Source organism: Nyctibius grandis, chromosome 9 (assembly GCF_013368605.1).
Source record: "Nyctibius grandis isolate bNycGra1 chromosome 9, bNycGra1.pri, whole genome shotgun sequence".
NCBI classification, from domain to species: domain Eukaryota; kingdom Metazoa; phylum Chordata; class Aves; order Nyctibiiformes; family Nyctibiidae; genus Nyctibius; species Nyctibius grandis.
The window spans coordinates 16,316,100-16,332,856 of record NC_090666.1 but is presented as its reverse complement, the minus strand read 5'-3'; the positions used below and the strand labels follow the sequence as shown (position 1 = coordinate 16,332,856).

Sequence of the window (16,757 nt, the reverse complement as noted above, 5' to 3'; positions counted from 1 at the left end):
CACGTGACTGATCTATCATCACTTCATTAATATTCTGTATAGTGACATAAAAGCAGTAGCAGTGAATCGCATTATGTGGAAGGATTAATTATGAGTGATGCTAGTTTAAATTATTTTGTGAGTTTCCTAAAATGTGAAGTTTAGTCATGAAGATCTAGTTCTAAGTGATTTTTCCGAAAATTGATGAATTTATATAAAGTAATATGGTATCTACAGCTTCCGGATAAAAAGTGATAAAACACTATTTCACTATATCACCTATCTGCAGAGTATCTGTAAATTTTTGTTTTGATGATCCTTAAATTGCATGCCAGCAAGAAGAAGACATAATACTAAATTGTGCTAGTGTCCTGTTTGCAACAATCTCTTACTAGCACTTAAAATTTAATCCTTGAAAAATTATTGTGTTTGTTTCATGGTCAAATAAAAAACTACATGGAAATGTACTATGAAGTGAAGCAATAATGTGCATGGCCGTTTTCTCTTCAGAAGGTTTGCTTCTCAGGCTGGTGTAACAAAATTTGTACTAATGTGGAAATGGAAGTTGATGTTTAACTTAGTTTTATGGCATTAGCAAGAAGTTTGAAAACATTTGTTTGGTTTTGTGGTGTTGACATTTGACAAATAATTAGCAACTCTTACAATAAGTATTCCTTAATCAGTGTTCTCAGTATATTTACAACAATCTTCCTAACTGGGAAAATACTGTTTAACTATCAAACTTTTTGTAATCTTCTCAGGATACAATTATCCATCAGCTGCAGAAACGCTATGCTGACTTACAAATTTATACTTATGTTGGAGACATTTTAATAGCCTTAAACCCCTTCCAGAATCTCAGCATTTATTCTCCCCAGGTAAGAGAGACTCCAAGCTGTGGACAGTACTCACTTTACATTTTATATTAACACCACTGGCTAAAATACTTAAGTAATGTTGGAAGCTAGGAGCACAGACTAAACCCCAGCCTTTTCTTCCAGAAAAGTGTGCCTACAAATTTTTTTTTTTTTAATTCAGTCTCATTTGGTTTAATTCCTTTCTGTTTGGTGGCACAAATTCCACAGGTGGGATGAAGATTACCCCAGCCACAGCTGTGCCTTTTGTCTGGCATTTAGGGCTTTCTTCTGGGAAACAGAAGATGGTTATGTGAGCCTCCTCATGCTGAGGCTGTTGCTTCCTGAAGAATTGCTCTGACTATTGGGTTATTCCATGTACTGTACCATCAGCTGCTGCTTAAGAGAAACAAGTGAATCAAATGCTGTAAAGATAGAGGCAGCGTAATTCCCTACAAATATGAAGAGAGGTGGACCCAAAAATCTTGGTCTCCATGGATGCCTGAATCAGGGTTGCAGGTAGAGGAGACAGATTTCAGAATCACTGTTATCTTTGAAGTTTCTTTTGTATAGGTTGAGTATTTCCTTGGTTGAATGCTTGTGTTTGAAATTCTGCTCCTTGTGATATAGTTCTCTTCACTGTCTTGTGCGGGAAACATCGGAGTGCATTTTAGGTGTTGTAATTTGTATTCTGGAAGTTGGGCTGTGCCAAGAATTACCACTCTTCTTCCAGGTGATTCAGTGGAAATTCTGCAGTAAAACAGGCAACTACCTTCTGTTGAACAGGCAGAAGATAGTCACTATCCTCTTTTCAGCTCTTAATTATGTAGTTAAGGTGCATATTTTGACTATTGTGTGTGGTTTTTTAAATTTAGTTCTCCAAGCTTTACCATGGTGTGAAGCGTTCATCGAATCCCCCCCACATATTTGCCTCTGCGGATGCTGCCTATCAAAGTATGGTTACATTCAGCAAAGATCAGGTAAGAATCATTGGTTCATTTTGGTTTAGATTTCATATTAATCATACTGCCGCTATGCTACATGGCTATGGCTAATGTTCTGTTATGTTGTACTTTGGGAAATTTTTTCTTTAAGCCTTTATTCCTACATCAGGAAAACTGGAGCAGAAATCTAGACAGGTTTGGGAATTCTGAAGAGGACACTGGCATAAAAGAGACTAAAAGGTCAAATAAGATTATAGGGTTTCCTGACGACTCTAGTTTACTGGACACCACCCGTGAAGTCCTGGCAGTTGACTGCACACTGTGATTCTAGCCTGTCTTGCACTGGGTATTGTAATAATGTACACCTGTGAAAATAGGAGAGTCTTAATGCCAGAGCAGATTAACAGAGTTTGAACCACTTTTCTGTTGCATGAAGATGCTATCGCACAATGGATAATCAATTCCTTTAACTACAAGCCACAAAAAATAGGAACCATTAAGTAATTTTTTTAGTAAAATATGTTAAAGATAGGTCTAATATAAATGTAATAAGGACACAAATCCAATTATATAGCAATTATTTTAATGAGAATGAAATACCATGCTGTAGAAGCTAGGTTTCTTTTTATTACATTCTTAAGATTATGGCTTTGTACTCTTTTCTAATTCGATGTGCTGTATGTACATGAATATTGGGGGCTAATAATTATTTTTACTTAGAAAATCCTCCTGATTTTACCCTGCACATCACACAATAATTCATAGAAAATGCTTTTTTAAAATCACAAAAGCAGAATAAAATAGTAAAAAAAAATGGCAATCAGAAAATACCAAGCAAAGAAGAAAATAAAAGGGACATTGAAGATGATGAGAAAAGGAGTTCTACTGAGTATATGGAAGTACACTGGCCTGAGAGATGACTAATACTTCTGTAATGGCTTATATGCTCTTTGATGGAGGCATTAAACAAAACAAGTACTCATGTGGAGCAAGTTATGTGGGAACTTGTTATCTGGGGAAAAAAATTAGTTTTCACATCAGCCCATCAGGCTAGCTTTGCACATTGTTAATATTATATGTTTCATACCTGTTTAGGAAGTAATTTGCATTTAGATCTAAATCACTTTCCTATTTTCTGTTTGCAAAGGATTACAGGAGCATGTTTATCTTCATTACCTGGCCAATGTTATATTGGTTCTTCAGGTAAAGGTGCATTAGATAAACACTGTAGCCAGATCAAAAATGTTTTTATTCTGTTTTATCCATTGAGCTTTCCCTTGTATTTTCCTGTGAAGCCTGAAAATTGACTCCAGGTCTAACATTTCTCCTGAAGCTAAAGTCAAGTTCTGGCCAATTCTACAAGAATTTTAAGAGTTCTACAAAAACTCATGGGCTTTAACTGTATAAACGGTTGTACGTGACTTCTCTAGTCACACAAAGACAATTAACTTAGGTATCATAACCCTGTAAATCCATCGTTGGGTTATCTGTTTCCAAGAAGAACAAGAATACCCAACAAGAAGCAAATAAATGAGCTGCAAATGTCATATTGCACACGTTATTTAGAGTCAATCCCTGCACCTGCTGTCAGGCACCACAAGGCACCACCAGAGAACTGCTACATCTTTCAGACCTTTTCACAAAGTTCAGTTCTGTATGAAGTGTCATTGCATCAAGTATTTTAGGACCTTGTATCTTCTCCTAGTCAAGAATTTTGTATGTTCACAGTGTGGTGCAAATAATTTTCAGGTGTTTGCATAAAAACACACAAATCTATGCAAATATTCAGTATTAACATTTTAATTCTATGTCAGTTGATACTGTACCTAAAGTAGACTAATATTTGTATTGGTGATCTGTAGAACACATGAAAAAATGGGAAAATAGTAAATGCTATTGGATGACCATGAGCCAGCAGTGTGCCCTTGTGGCCAAGAAGGCCAATGGCATCCTGGGGTGTATTAGAAGGGGTGTGGTCAGCAGGTCGAGAGAGGTTCTCCTCCCCCTCTACTCTGCCCTGGTGAGGCCGCATCTGGAGTATTGTGTCCAGTTCTGGGCCCCTCAGTTCAAGAAGGACAGGGAACTGCTAGAGAGAGTCCAGCGCAGAGCCACGAAGATGATTAAGGGGGTGGAACATCTCCCTTATGAGGAGAGGCTGAGGGAGCTGGGTCTCTTTAGCTTAGAGAAGAGGAGACTGAGGGGTGACCTCATTAATGTTTCTAAATATGTAAAGGGCAAGTGTCATGAGGATGGAGCCAGGCTCTTCTCAGTGACATCCCTTGACAGGACAAGGGGCAATGGGTGCAAGCTGGAACACAGGAGGTTCCACTTAAATATGAGGAAAAACTTCTTTACGGTGAGGGTGACTGAACACTGGAACAGGCTGCCCAGAGAGGTTGTGGAGTCTCCTTCTCTGGAGACATTCAGAACCCGCCTGGACGTGTTCCTATGTGATATGGTCTAGGCAATCCTGCCCCGGCAGGGGGATTGGACTAGATGATCTTTCGAGGTCCCTTCCAATCCCTAACATTCTGTGATTCTGTGATTCTGTGAAATGCTGTTAGTATGCTTACTTGCTATGACCTGAGGTGTTAATGCTTCAGTCTTCATGTGTGAACTGGCTTTCAGCGTGTACTGGCCTTCTACTTCTGTCTTGTCTATAAAGCATTACAGCAGAGAGGAGGATACCAAGTGATTTAGACCATTCTAGCTAATCCCTGAGTCTGGAAGCCATTTGGAGAGCCTATAAAATACCATGTGTTAAGGACAACTGACTCGGGAAGAAGATGGATATGTTCTCTCAGAATCATCCAATGAGCAGATGCAAATTCTTCTGAAATGTTTAGATGCTAGTTTGCTGTTTTAGCTTGAATATCAGTGTCACCTACAGAATAACCTCTCTACACAGCAGCAATTATTTAAGATTATTTTTAAAGCTGGGGGCAGACTTTTGGTCAGTGTATTAAATACCACTGTACCCTGGATTCGTGAAAGGCAGGTCCTGCTTGACTAACCTGATCTCCTTCTATGACAAAGTGACCCACTTAGTAGATGAGGGCAGGGCTGTGGATATATGTCACGGTTTAAAGCTGGGCCGGCTATTAAACCTGTGGCAGATGCTCTCTGTTAACCCTCCCCCCCACCCCTGAAGAGAAAGGGAAAAGGGAGAGAGACTTACAGGTTGGAAAGTTAAAACAGTTTTAATAAACTATAATAATGAAAAAGAGTATAATAATAATATTGGGATAATCAAATATTTATATAAATATATACAAATATATACAAAACCAAGATCGAGCTCGCCCGATGTCGGCCACGTCACCACCAGCACTGCAGGACAGGCTCCGGGAAGGCCCGGGCTGGGCCTAGGGACGGTCGAGAGCTGGATTCAGGAATGCACGGATCGGGATCAGGGGCAGCAGGAAAACGGACAGAGTCCTCTTCGGACACCGGCCATAGCTGAAAGAGAGCGAGACCCTCGTGATCCCCCCGCTTTATACTGAGAATGACATGTATGGGATGGAATACCTTTGTTGGTCAATTTTGGGTCACCTGCCCTGTCTGCTCCTCCCTGCAGGTGCGACCCCCCTTCGGCTCTTCACTCGTAAGCAGTGAGGAATTTAGCAGTGACCTTGGTTTCTCTAAGACTAAGTACAGCAAGAGCCTTTCTGTGTAACATCATTACCGGTGCCTCAGTGATAACTACAAACTTCGGGCGTTATCAGTCCTGGAAGCAGACACTGTCTGCAAAACACGCAGTTTCAGAAAATGCAGTTACTTAGAAGAGACTTAGCTGAAAGTAAAAATCACTGCAAGGAAAATTGGCCTGGTTTAGGCCAAACCAGGACAATGTAGTCTATCTAGACTTCAGTAAGGCATTCGACACTGTCTCCCACAGCATCCTTCTAGACAAAGTGGCTGCCCGGGACTTGGATGGGTGGACTCTTCGATGGGTTAAAAACTGGCTGGATGGCTGAGCCCAGAGAGTGGTGGTGAATGGGGCTAAGTCCAACTGGCGTTTGGTCACTAGCGGTGTTCCCCAGGGCTCAGTTCTGGGGCCGGTGCTGTTCAATATCTTTATAGAGGATCTAGACGTAGGGATTGAGTGCACCCTCAGTAAATTTGCAGATGACACCAAGCTGGGTGGGAGTGTCGATCTGCTGGAGGGTAGGAAGGCCCTACAGAGGGATCTGGACAGGTTAGATAGATGGGCCGAGACCAACTGCATGAGGTTCAACAAGAACAAGTGCCGGGTCTTACACTTCAGCCACAACAACCCCATGCAGTGCTACAGGCTGGGGGAAGAGTGGTTAGAAAGTGACCCGGCGGAAAGAGACCTGGGGGTGCTGACCAGCAGCCGGCTAAACATGAGCCAGCATGTGCCCAGGTGGCCAAGAAGGTAAATGGCATCCTGGCCTCTATTAGGAATAGTGTAGCCAGCCGGTCTAGGGAAGTGATCGTCCCTCTGTACTCGGCACTGGTGAGGCCGCACCTTGAATACTGTGTCCAGTTCTGGGCCCCGCACTTCAAGAAAGGTGTTGAGGTGTTGGAGCGAGTCCAGAGGAGGGCGACCAAGCTGGTGAAGGGTCTGGAGGGTCTGACCTACAAGGAACGGCTGAGGGATCTGGGGTTGTTTAGCCTGGAGAAGAGGAGGCTCAGAGGTGACCTTATTGCAGTCTACAACTACCTGAAGGGAAGTTGTAGTGAAGTGGGAGTTGGCCTCTTCTCCTGGGCAACTAGCGATAGGACAAGAGGACATAGCCTCAAGCTTCGCCAGGGAAGGTTCAGGTTGGACATTAGGAAGAATTTCTTCTCAGAAAGGGTCATTAGACATTGGAACGGGCTGCCCAGGGAGGTGGTGGAGTCACCATCTCTGGATGTGTTTGAGAAAAGACTGGACATGGCACTTAGTACCGTGGTCTAGTTGACATGGTGGTGTCAGGGCAATGGCTGGGCTCAATGATCCCAGAGGTCTCTTCCAACCTGATTGATTCTGTGATTCTGTGTTTTGTGTTAATTCATATGAAGTCAATGCAGTAAGCACAGATGCACTGTTGAATTATGTCACATCAGCTGAGCTGTGGCAATTTTCTGAGTTTTAAGCAGTTGAAACAAGCCACATGTGTGCATGGTGTGTGTTAGTCTGTAGATCTGGTCACTTGTTTATCTGTCTTAGCCCTTAGAAATTCAGTCACTGCTTCACGTGTGCACATTGCTATCAGGCATTGCAAGACGCATTTTAGTAATTTAGGGAATAAATTAATACACTGAGCCTTTGCTGATCTTTCCTTTCAGGAGGGAGATGACCCTTAAATTATTTTGTAGTCTTGGTACTAAACATTAAACAACAGATAGGAGCAGTAATAGATGAAATCGACCATGTGGTGAGCTGTGCACTTAACTGTTTTGTTTTGTGTGTTCAGTGCATTATCATCAGTGGGGAGAGTGGTGCTGGAAAGACAGAAAGTGCCCATCTGATCGTCCAACATTTGACCTTCTTAGGAAAGGTATTTCTTAGCTAATCATGTAAAACTATGAACAAATCCTCCCAACCACACCCTCAATTTCCACTTTATTTAATCTTTAATACTTAAAGCTGTTCATGTGAATTGTCTCACTTGAGTTAGGGATGGAGTAATCATGCATGTGAGAGTGTTGAATTAAGATACTAGAGTATGATCCACACCAAGCCATTCAATATTTTTTTAATAAGAAGGTGCTAGATCCCAAGTGTTCAGTGCCTGTAATTATCTGTAGTGTTTATCACACATACTGTTGTTCACTTATACAATAAAGAATGACAGATCTTCCTATGGCTCTAATCTTAGAAGCTCTTACACATTTACATGTTATGAGTAATGCTATTAGTGCAAAATGATGGGCAAATGAAGTGTGTAAGGTTAAGATTAAGTAGATGTGTTTAGTTTTTTAATGGTTTTAGTACTCTAATGATATGACACCTCAGAGGCAGAACAATTGCAGAGAAGGAAGAATCTGTTTTTTCCTACCTGTGGGAGACTTCCTCATCAATTTATTGGCCCTATTATTGTAAAAGTAGAAGGGTTAACACAGCATCTAAGTCAGTTCAAGCATGAGAAGGGGATGCTGTGTTTCTGAAGCAAGAATTGTATTGTGGGAAAGCAATATATTCTTTTAATGATCTTTCTGATCTCTATCTGTTCTGTCAAGGCCAATAACCGTGCTTTGCGTGAGAAAATTCTTCAGGTGAATCCTCTTGTTGAAGCATTTGGGAACGCCTGCACTGCCATCAATGACAACTCAAGTCGCTTTGGAAAATATCTGGAAATGATGTTTACGCCCACGGGAGCTGTAATGGGGGCAAAGATTTCTGAATATCTACTTGAAAAATCAAGGGTCATAAAACAGGCTGTGTAGGTATATTAGTTGTCTGTCCTTTCACATTTATATAATATTTGGATTCTGTTTAATTCTCCAAAATTCTTTCTTTTAAATGCTTTCGTGTCTGCTGCTAAAGCAGTGATGCTTTGTACAGTGCTATGACAGCGAGAATAGTCAGTTAGGTTCTTTTGGAGTGGAAGCCAGAGAGAGCTGCTCCATTCTTTGGAGGAATACTGTGGCTGGCTGACTTTTCTATGTTTCACAGTTGCTGATCCTACACCATTAAAACAAGTGGGAGATTTCCTTCCTACTTCAGTGAGCTCATGATTAGAACTTCTACTTTTATATTGTACAAGATGCTACAAGAATAAACACGTGTGCTTTAAAAGGATACTTTTTTTTTCCAGGGGAGAGAAAAATTTCCATATATTTTATTATATTTATGCTGGCCTTTATCATCAGAAGAAACTTTCTGAATATAGACTTCCTGATAAAAAGCCTCCTAGGTAACTATCACTCACTTGTTTTAACTTCTTGTTGTAATTAGCTATTGATCAGCTCTTGCTTTCAGTATGATGCCTTAAAATCTCTCATAATCCTTCTCCATCCCTTAAAGATCTTTCTTAATCCTCACAAGCAAAGAAGAGGATAGACAATAAGGCATTACAGTGTTTGTATTTGTTTGAGAACTTGAACGGTTTAAAGAGGAAGAGGAAGAATCAAGCTTCTTATTATGTAGATATTCTGTCATACTTTCAAATAAGGACGATCACCTTATGATTTCTTACTGTAATGCTTCAATAAGAATCCAGAATATGCTTTGACGTTGTGTTTTTTGATTGGTATTTGTTCTTTGGGTGCATCTGATCTGTATTGGGTGAGGGGATGTGCGTGAAATGTTGGTAACACTATAATAGATATTAACAAAGAATAAACAAAAGTTACTGCAACAGAAACAAAACCTATTTATGAATTGGCACCAAAGTATATAATTGGAAGATATTGAAATAAATGTTCTTTCCAGTTACTGAGGTACTTGCATTGAAGTCACTGGAGGTTGTATTGGCATATCTGCTAGTATGGTGCTTTCTTTCTCCCGCTCTATTTAGATACATTGATAATGAAACTGGAAGAGTAATGCATGATATTGTTACTAAAGATTCCTATGGAAGACAATTTGAAGCGATTCAGCATTGCTTTAGAATTATAGGATTCACTGACGAGGTAAGAGATGTAGTTGCTAAACCATTGTTGACCTTGTTTATAAAAACCCCCTCCAGTGCAGTCTGTGCACAGGCTGCCATTTGGTTTTGTGGATACACACCTGTGCCACAGAATCTCTCTTATGACAGAAATGAGCTGTGAAAGCATAACCACACACTTGGAAGCCAAGACCAGCCTGAGGTCTCAGTTGATACTCAGGCAAGTCCATTCACAGTTCTGTATCACACTGTTTTCTGTCAGTAGGCACTTACTTGAATTTGTAGAACTTGGTCTCAGAGTAAGCTACAAGCTTTAATAGCCATTCCAGTGCCCACCTTTTTCTTTCATAGTCTAAATATGATCTATATATCTAACTGGTTTCTTTAAAAGTGTTTCTTGTCATCTTTTACAGGAAGTGTACTCAGTGTACAGAATTCTGACTGGAATCTTAAATACTGGAAATATTGAGTTTGCTGCCATTTCTTCACAACACCAAACAGATAAAAGTGAGGTTCCCAACCCAGAAGCCTTAGATAATGGTAAACACATTTTAACATTATGAGTTCTGTAAATGCAATTTGACTGTATTTGTGAGTATCTCTAACTCGTGGTAACAGTTGGGCTATGCTGATGATTTTCCCTGCATAATCACAGTCATGTACAGTCATGTATCTTTTTTCCCCTGTCTTTTAGCTGCTGCACTACTAAGTATTGGGTCAGAAGAACTTCAAGAGGCCCTAACCTCCCACTGTGTTGTAACACGAGGGGAGACTATTATTCGAACAAACACCGTGGACAAAGCAGCTGACGTGCGAGATGCCATGTCTAAAGCACTTTATGGCCGGCTCTTCAGCTGGATCGTAAATCGTATTAATACGCTGCTTCAGCCAGATAAAAATATATGGCAAGTTACACATCACTGAATCATGTGTATTTGCTGTGCATATGCCTTTGATGGGTTCATCCATTTGTATATTTTTGATTTTGCAGAAAGGGTGTTATTTATTTTGGCTAAGGCTTCAAAATGGCTTTCATGCTGTGGTACTGAATTCTGTTTCCAGGACATTAACCCCAACATGCTCAAAGAGCTAAGTGGAATTTAGCTACTGAAGTCAATGGAAATTGGGTGGTTAAAATGCTGTACAATTCTTTAAAAACGTGCTGCCTAGGCAGTGAACATCAAAATCATACCAAAGGCGGGTAAATAATTGGAGTACACTGAAAAACTTTGGTATGTATTCATAGTCCTTACAGTCCTTCTGCTTTTGTAAGCTAGTAATAAATACAGATCTCGGATTATTATTGTACTGCTACTTGAGTTGTAAGTGATGATTTTTTATTTTTCATAATTACAGAAAAGTTCACGTTGTGCATCCTTATGATTTCATTGCCAGGTACTGATCTGGCTGCGTTGATCTTTTCAAGCAGCTGTAGAGAGTTTTAGAACCAAGAGAACCCCTTAGGTGATGTGAAAATGCCTCTGATCTGAGATCTCTACTTGGCACTTCACTGTATCGTATAGACATGTCCTCATCCATACTTGCAGTTCTAGTGGTGACTGTGGTATGAGTATACTTGAGCTAGCACATGGGCTCTTAACAGTCCAGCTTGTAGCAGCAGCAGACCTTGTAATTACCCTTTTGACTGACTATAGGAAAAACATACTATTAAAGCTTGACACCTTTTGTCTACCTGGAGGAGCAGACAATAGATTTTATTTGGGATCTACTTATTGAAACCACTTGTTTTAATATGGCTGCTAAGTGTCTGTTACTGTGTACCTCTGATTCTCCTGCCTTCTTCATGGAAATTTGCAAGAAACAAGTGAAAACCAGAAGTGTTAATGTTGCTGAACAAATATACAAGTTGTCTTAGGCTCAAACACACTTTTCCTCCTCTCTTTTTGTGGTGGATTGAATTGATTATGCAATCTTAGTTACCATGTTTATTTTTATTTTAACTTGGTGTTGCCCATGGTGAATTTTTTTTGTATTTTCACACACAGCAACGCTGAAAATGGGATGAATGTTGGAATACTAGACATATTTGGGTTTGAGAACTTCACAAGAAATTCCTTTGAACAGCTGTGCATAAATATTGCTAATGAACAGATCCAGTTTTATTTCAATCAACATATATTTGCACTTGAGCAGGTAAATTCAACTCTGATGAGGTCTAGTTGAATCAGCCGTCGTGAACCATAGATCGTATTTAGGAATACGTTATAAACTATAAAATGGGTATGTGATTTAAACACAAGATAATGACATCTTTCAGTTGAGGTTCTGTAAATAATATTGTTGGGGCCTATAGAGTATTGCTGTCCATCGTAAATGTCCTAATGATGACGTTGTTTTTATTGGTTCAGTATTAAAACTGTGCTGGTGACTTTGTAGATGGAATATCAGAGTGAGGGAATTGATGCTACTACAGTGGAGTATGAGGACAACCGTCCACTTCTAGATATGTTCCTCCAGAAACCCATGGGTCTCCTGTCTCTACTAGATGAAGAAAGTCGATTTCCTCAGGCAACAGACCTAACTTTAGTTGGTATGTGCAAACAAAAGTTCTGGAAATAACAAATACATTTTGAGAGGGCAGAATGACATCTTTACTCAAGTTTTACTAGCCTAGTTGTCCTGCTGAGGCTGTGCCATTTTGTTTGACATTTTAAGTATATTTTTAATTGTGCTTCATCATTTTTCTCTGCTTACATTTTTCATTTTTTCTGTTCTTTTTATATTGCAAAAGTTATCTTATATATCAGGTGTCAAGGGCTTATTGTCTTTCCAGTGTTAAAAGGAAATAACCTGTGTCTTGTACATGTATGTGAGGTACATCAAGCAGCATTTATCCCCATTTACTGAAGGGAAGTCTGAAACATAGTAGAATCTTGTGTCAAGGACCACCCTGTGAGCAACATTAGTGTTGAGAGTGAAATTTAGATCTCTCAGGCTCCTAGGCCCATGTTTATCCAATTAGAAAATACTGCTTCATTCCAGATTATCTCATCATAAACTCTTAGTCAGAGAAAAATAGCAGCTGCCTGTTAAATTACATGATATGTGTACAAGATTTTTCACTTCTGCTAGGCTGAGTTGAAACTTGAATTTAGGTCACAGATAGAATGAATGCTATGGTTTCGTTCCAGTCCTCACTTCCGTACTAAAGCTGTGTGCCTCCCTGTGGGTCCTATAAATCAGTTAATACTGAATATTGAACTTACACTTTCACAGAGGCGCTTTCCTTGGTCCAGTGCCGATCAGTCTTACTGCTGATCTGTACGCAGTACAGCAGAATCCCTCAAGGAGACAGCAAAGTGGGATATTTTACCCTCTCCAGATGTGCCAGACAATCATTAATTCCACCACTTTCCCGCCTGCCCCCTGCTGAAATTCCAAACTTAGTTCTTTTTGCTTTAAATACAAGCTTCATTAAATGTTAATAGAAAGAGAAAACTAACAGAAAATATTAATGGATTCTAACATCAGAAAGAACATTTTGATAATATTTTCTGACCTACACAACATGACAGAATTTTGTAAATTGATTCTGGCCTCAGGTCTCTAGTTGCTTGTTCAGATAAAGAAATATAATAGCAAGTTTTACAGTATCAGCACTAATTTCATTGCAAAATATTAAAAAGCATACAAAATATCACAGGGCATAGAAGACATTTTCTTAGAAAGTGATGTTTCTTTTTCTGTCAGCTCTTTAGAGGTAGTCATGGGAAACAGAAAGACTCTTTTGAAGAACTTTTAGATAGAAGCCTCTTTTTCTGTAGAAGTCCGAAGGTAAATGAGAGATGGTCCCTGCCTGAAGATATTAACATATATTTAAAACATGATGCACAAAGCTAAATGAATGGGGAAAGGAAGATAGGGAAAATACAAATAATAGGCATTTAAGCAAGCGAGAGATTTGCACTGCTTTGAATGTACATAGTTAAAATACGCCCACCCCAAACCCTATATATGCATATAAGCAAATTTATAGCAAAATATGGGAAGTTGTCAGACCTTCTCGTTGGCCCCTCTCACTTGATAGTTTTCCATGCACAAAACTGACCACAAACAGTGGGATTTGAAAGACAGTCTTACTGGACTAGTTTAGAATAAGCTGTTCCATTCAGAAGCGGCAGCTTGGAAGAAAGCACAGAGAAACTGACACACAGCTATTTCTGAGCAATCTGATAGCGTATGTGTTTATAGTAGTTCTGGCTTCTTGAACAGCAAACTGTCCCTAATTAGGATGAAGATTTTACTTAGTCACTTATATCAATCTCTCTTCTCAATGTCTAGATAAATTTGAAGATAACTTACGATGCAAATACTTTTGGAGACCAAAACGAGTAGAACTGTCATTTGGTATTCAGCACTATGCTGGAAAGGTAAGGTCATGTGATTTTTATTTAGTTGAAATAACAGTCGTGGAGTCATTATTTGTTTTATCCAAAGTTTCATTTTATGATTTTTTTTTCCTCATTTTAAGAGACAAAATTATAAAGTTTATGGAAACCTAGAATCTATGATAAAATTTTCACATGTAGCAGTCCAATTTAGAACCTATCCTTAGGGCTCTTCCACAAATTGTGTAGACAGTAACCACTTTTTATTCTGAAAGAAATCTGGCACCAGAAACACCATTACTACAATCGTTTCAAAGGAGCAACTCTCTGGTGCCAAAACAGGCTATACCATTGTTAACATTGTGTGAATGCCACAGTAGTTGTGTGTGTGGGTGTATAGAAGTATACGGATAAAATGCAATGTAAAACAGCATCTGTAATACAACTTAAAATCCTCTAGAGAGCATTGAGAAGACTGGAGCTAGCTAGCACAGATATTTTCTTGTACTCTGCAGCACCTAACTTCTTTTGTTCTCAGCAGTTCATGTATTATTTTATATGGGGAGTAACAGTTCAGTTGTTTCACGTAACGTGAGCTTTGCTTATGATTTCAGGTCCGAATCTTTGTTTATAAACAAAATTAAAATGAAATAGCCATGTTTTATATAGTTATCAATGATGTCTCATCTCTGGCTCATTATAAGACTCCAAAATTTTAAGATATGTTCTAGTAAACTTTGTCCAGCTTTCTGGCTTGTTAAGAATAACTAAAATTTCACACATGTTTAGTAAATTCTTTGTACCCAAATGGCCAAGTCATAAAAACACTACTGGCCAGTTCTCTATTGCAGGAGAACATTAAGTTTCTGTGTAAACTAATGTCCTCCAGTGGAATTAGGCTAGAGAGGAATATTGCTAGTGATAATAAAACAGGTCTAAAAAGTTACTGCAATTTTAAAAAAAATAAATAAAAAGTTAAGCAAAATTAACTGATTCTTACATGAATACAAATAGCCAGGCATTAATTTATAATAAAAAATATAATTTATAATTAAAATAATTGAAATAGGTGAATGTTTTGTTTTCCTACTATCATTTTCAAAGCAGTCAGAAGCCTATTTTAATGTACTTAGATGTGCAACTTACTCCTCTTCCTCCAACAGGTCTAGTTATAGATCACAAGTTTGGTACAGACAACAAATAGATGGTGACTACCTGAGAACCATTTCTTATTTCACATGTAAACTGTCAACTTAGGCTTTAATGAGGTATCTCTGTTATATTGCATCATGCATACCATGGTTTGATGTGACAAAGCATAACAGAACGTGATTTGAGCCATTTAACTGGATTTGATGTGCAGTGACATGCTATGAATATAGGTGCTGTTTATAGCCAGTTCACATTCTGAAGACACTGCTGTAGCTGTACACTTTTAAGTCCTTTGCAGATAATTCATTGGCTTGTCAGAACCAAACTAACAGGTCTACTTGGTCAACTTGACTGTTCACATTTTAAAGAGCATAGTAGTTTTTGGGTAGCCTTTTTTGGCAACTTTTCTGATTCTGTTTCCCATGCTAGGTATTATATGATGCCTGCACATTCCTTGAGAAGAACAGAGACACTCTTCCTGCTGACATAGTGGTGGTGTTGAGAACTTCAGAGAACAAACTTCTTCAGCAGCTGTTCTCTAGCCCGTTAACAAAAACAGGTATTTTCTGCACAGCTTTGCTAACATTGCAACCTCTTCAGCTACCTACTCCTCTAAAACTCTAGTTGTTTCTGCACAAATTTTTAAAATTCTTTTTCAGCTCTGCTATTTAAAGTTTCCTAGATACCTAAAATGCTATGATAATTTTTTTTTAAATATGTGGACGTGAATTCTTTTAAAAAACGCAGACAGCAAGATTCATCCCTCACTCCAGAAAAAGGGAGATTATCTGATATGTAGGGCAAGAACTCATTTTCAGAGCAGGATGAGAATATGGTAGTTTCTTGGTTCTTAGTCCTTTACTAAGGTAAGTTCTCAGTTGATAGATTCTTGTGTACTGTGTCTTACAGTTCGTATACTACGTAATGTAGATCAAGTTGTTTTGGAGGTAATATCCATCTATTTACATGCATTCATGCAATATATAACATTTCTTACAAATTATAAAAACACCTATTAATATGCTAGTACTAATTAATTCAGTTGATTTAAAGCTTGTTGACGCTGACTTACATGAAAGTGCATAGATCTGTAGCTAAATAAAACAGCAAGATTAAGTTTGATTACTCCATGGATAGATACCAGAATACCAATAATCTAAGTTTAAGATGGAGTAGGATTGGTTTGCGTGCCCAAGTGGGGAACAAAGAATCTTTGTGATTCTGACATTTGAGTCCATGTTAAACTGGTAGGAGAGATTCTTTTACTCATGCTGTATGGATCAAGCAAAGCAAAAAAGAAAGCTCACATCTGGTCAAATGTGCCTCCACACCCCTCCTTGCTAGCCATTTTATACCTTGGAGCTATTGTCAGAATGAAACAGATTAGGTGCTTTGTCTCCGTTATCAGTCCCAATTATTGTAAATATTATACTTTTGATTTTATTGCTATTTTTAAATCAGAATCCTGGTGCTTTCATGCAAACTCATCTTCCTCTGGCTTTTTAGAGGTATTGTCAGTGGCAGCAGCACTTGGGTATTTTGCCCAAGATGCATAAAAGGTTTAGTAAGAAGATATGTCTCATTGTAGTAATGTGTAGTTACCATGTTGGTGTATTTCCACTTTTTTGTTTTGTCTTTTATATTCCTTCCTTGTTTTCTATTTGCATGAACTGCTTTCTGCCTCCTATTGTAGAACATTTATGTTTCCACGAAGAGCACACAGCAAGTTGAGTGTTGTCTGTATTTCTGTCAAGTTGGTACAGGACATCCTGTTAAAAAAATTATGCATGTGCTCCTGTGCATGGTGTAATAAAAATAGCTTAAAACCCTTCTGTAATTTTTTTTTTTTAAAGTCTTTGTGATTTTGCCCTATTTTTTCCAGCTGTCTAATATAATTGGCACTCACATCCTGCGTTG

At 38.8% G+C, this 16,757-nt stretch overlaps 1 protein-coding gene across 1 annotated transcript in view; it reads left to right on the top strand.

Moving 5' to 3' along the window:
* Nucleotides 1-16,757, top strand: part of MYO3B (myosin IIIB) — a 195,586-nt gene that overhangs the window by 87,439 nt on the left and 91,390 nt on the right. Inside the window, exons 11-22 of the mRNA XM_068408068.1 lie at nucleotides 741-857; nucleotides 1,709-1,813; nucleotides 7,201-7,284; nucleotides 7,967-8,169; nucleotides 8,545-8,643; nucleotides 9,247-9,361; nucleotides 9,753-9,879; nucleotides 10,034-10,244; nucleotides 11,346-11,493; nucleotides 11,737-11,890; nucleotides 13,642-13,730; nucleotides 15,270-15,399. Of these exons, the coding sequence (XP_068264169.1) occupies nucleotides 741-857; nucleotides 1,709-1,813; nucleotides 7,201-7,284; nucleotides 7,967-8,169; nucleotides 8,545-8,643; nucleotides 9,247-9,361; nucleotides 9,753-9,879; nucleotides 10,034-10,244; nucleotides 11,346-11,493; nucleotides 11,737-11,890; nucleotides 13,642-13,730; nucleotides 15,270-15,399 (1,582 nt within the window). The remainder of the gene's footprint in view (nucleotides 1-740; nucleotides 858-1,708; nucleotides 1,814-7,200; nucleotides 7,285-7,966; nucleotides 8,170-8,544; nucleotides 8,644-9,246; nucleotides 9,362-9,752; nucleotides 9,880-10,033; nucleotides 10,245-11,345; nucleotides 11,494-11,736; nucleotides 11,891-13,641; nucleotides 13,731-15,269; nucleotides 15,400-16,757) is intronic.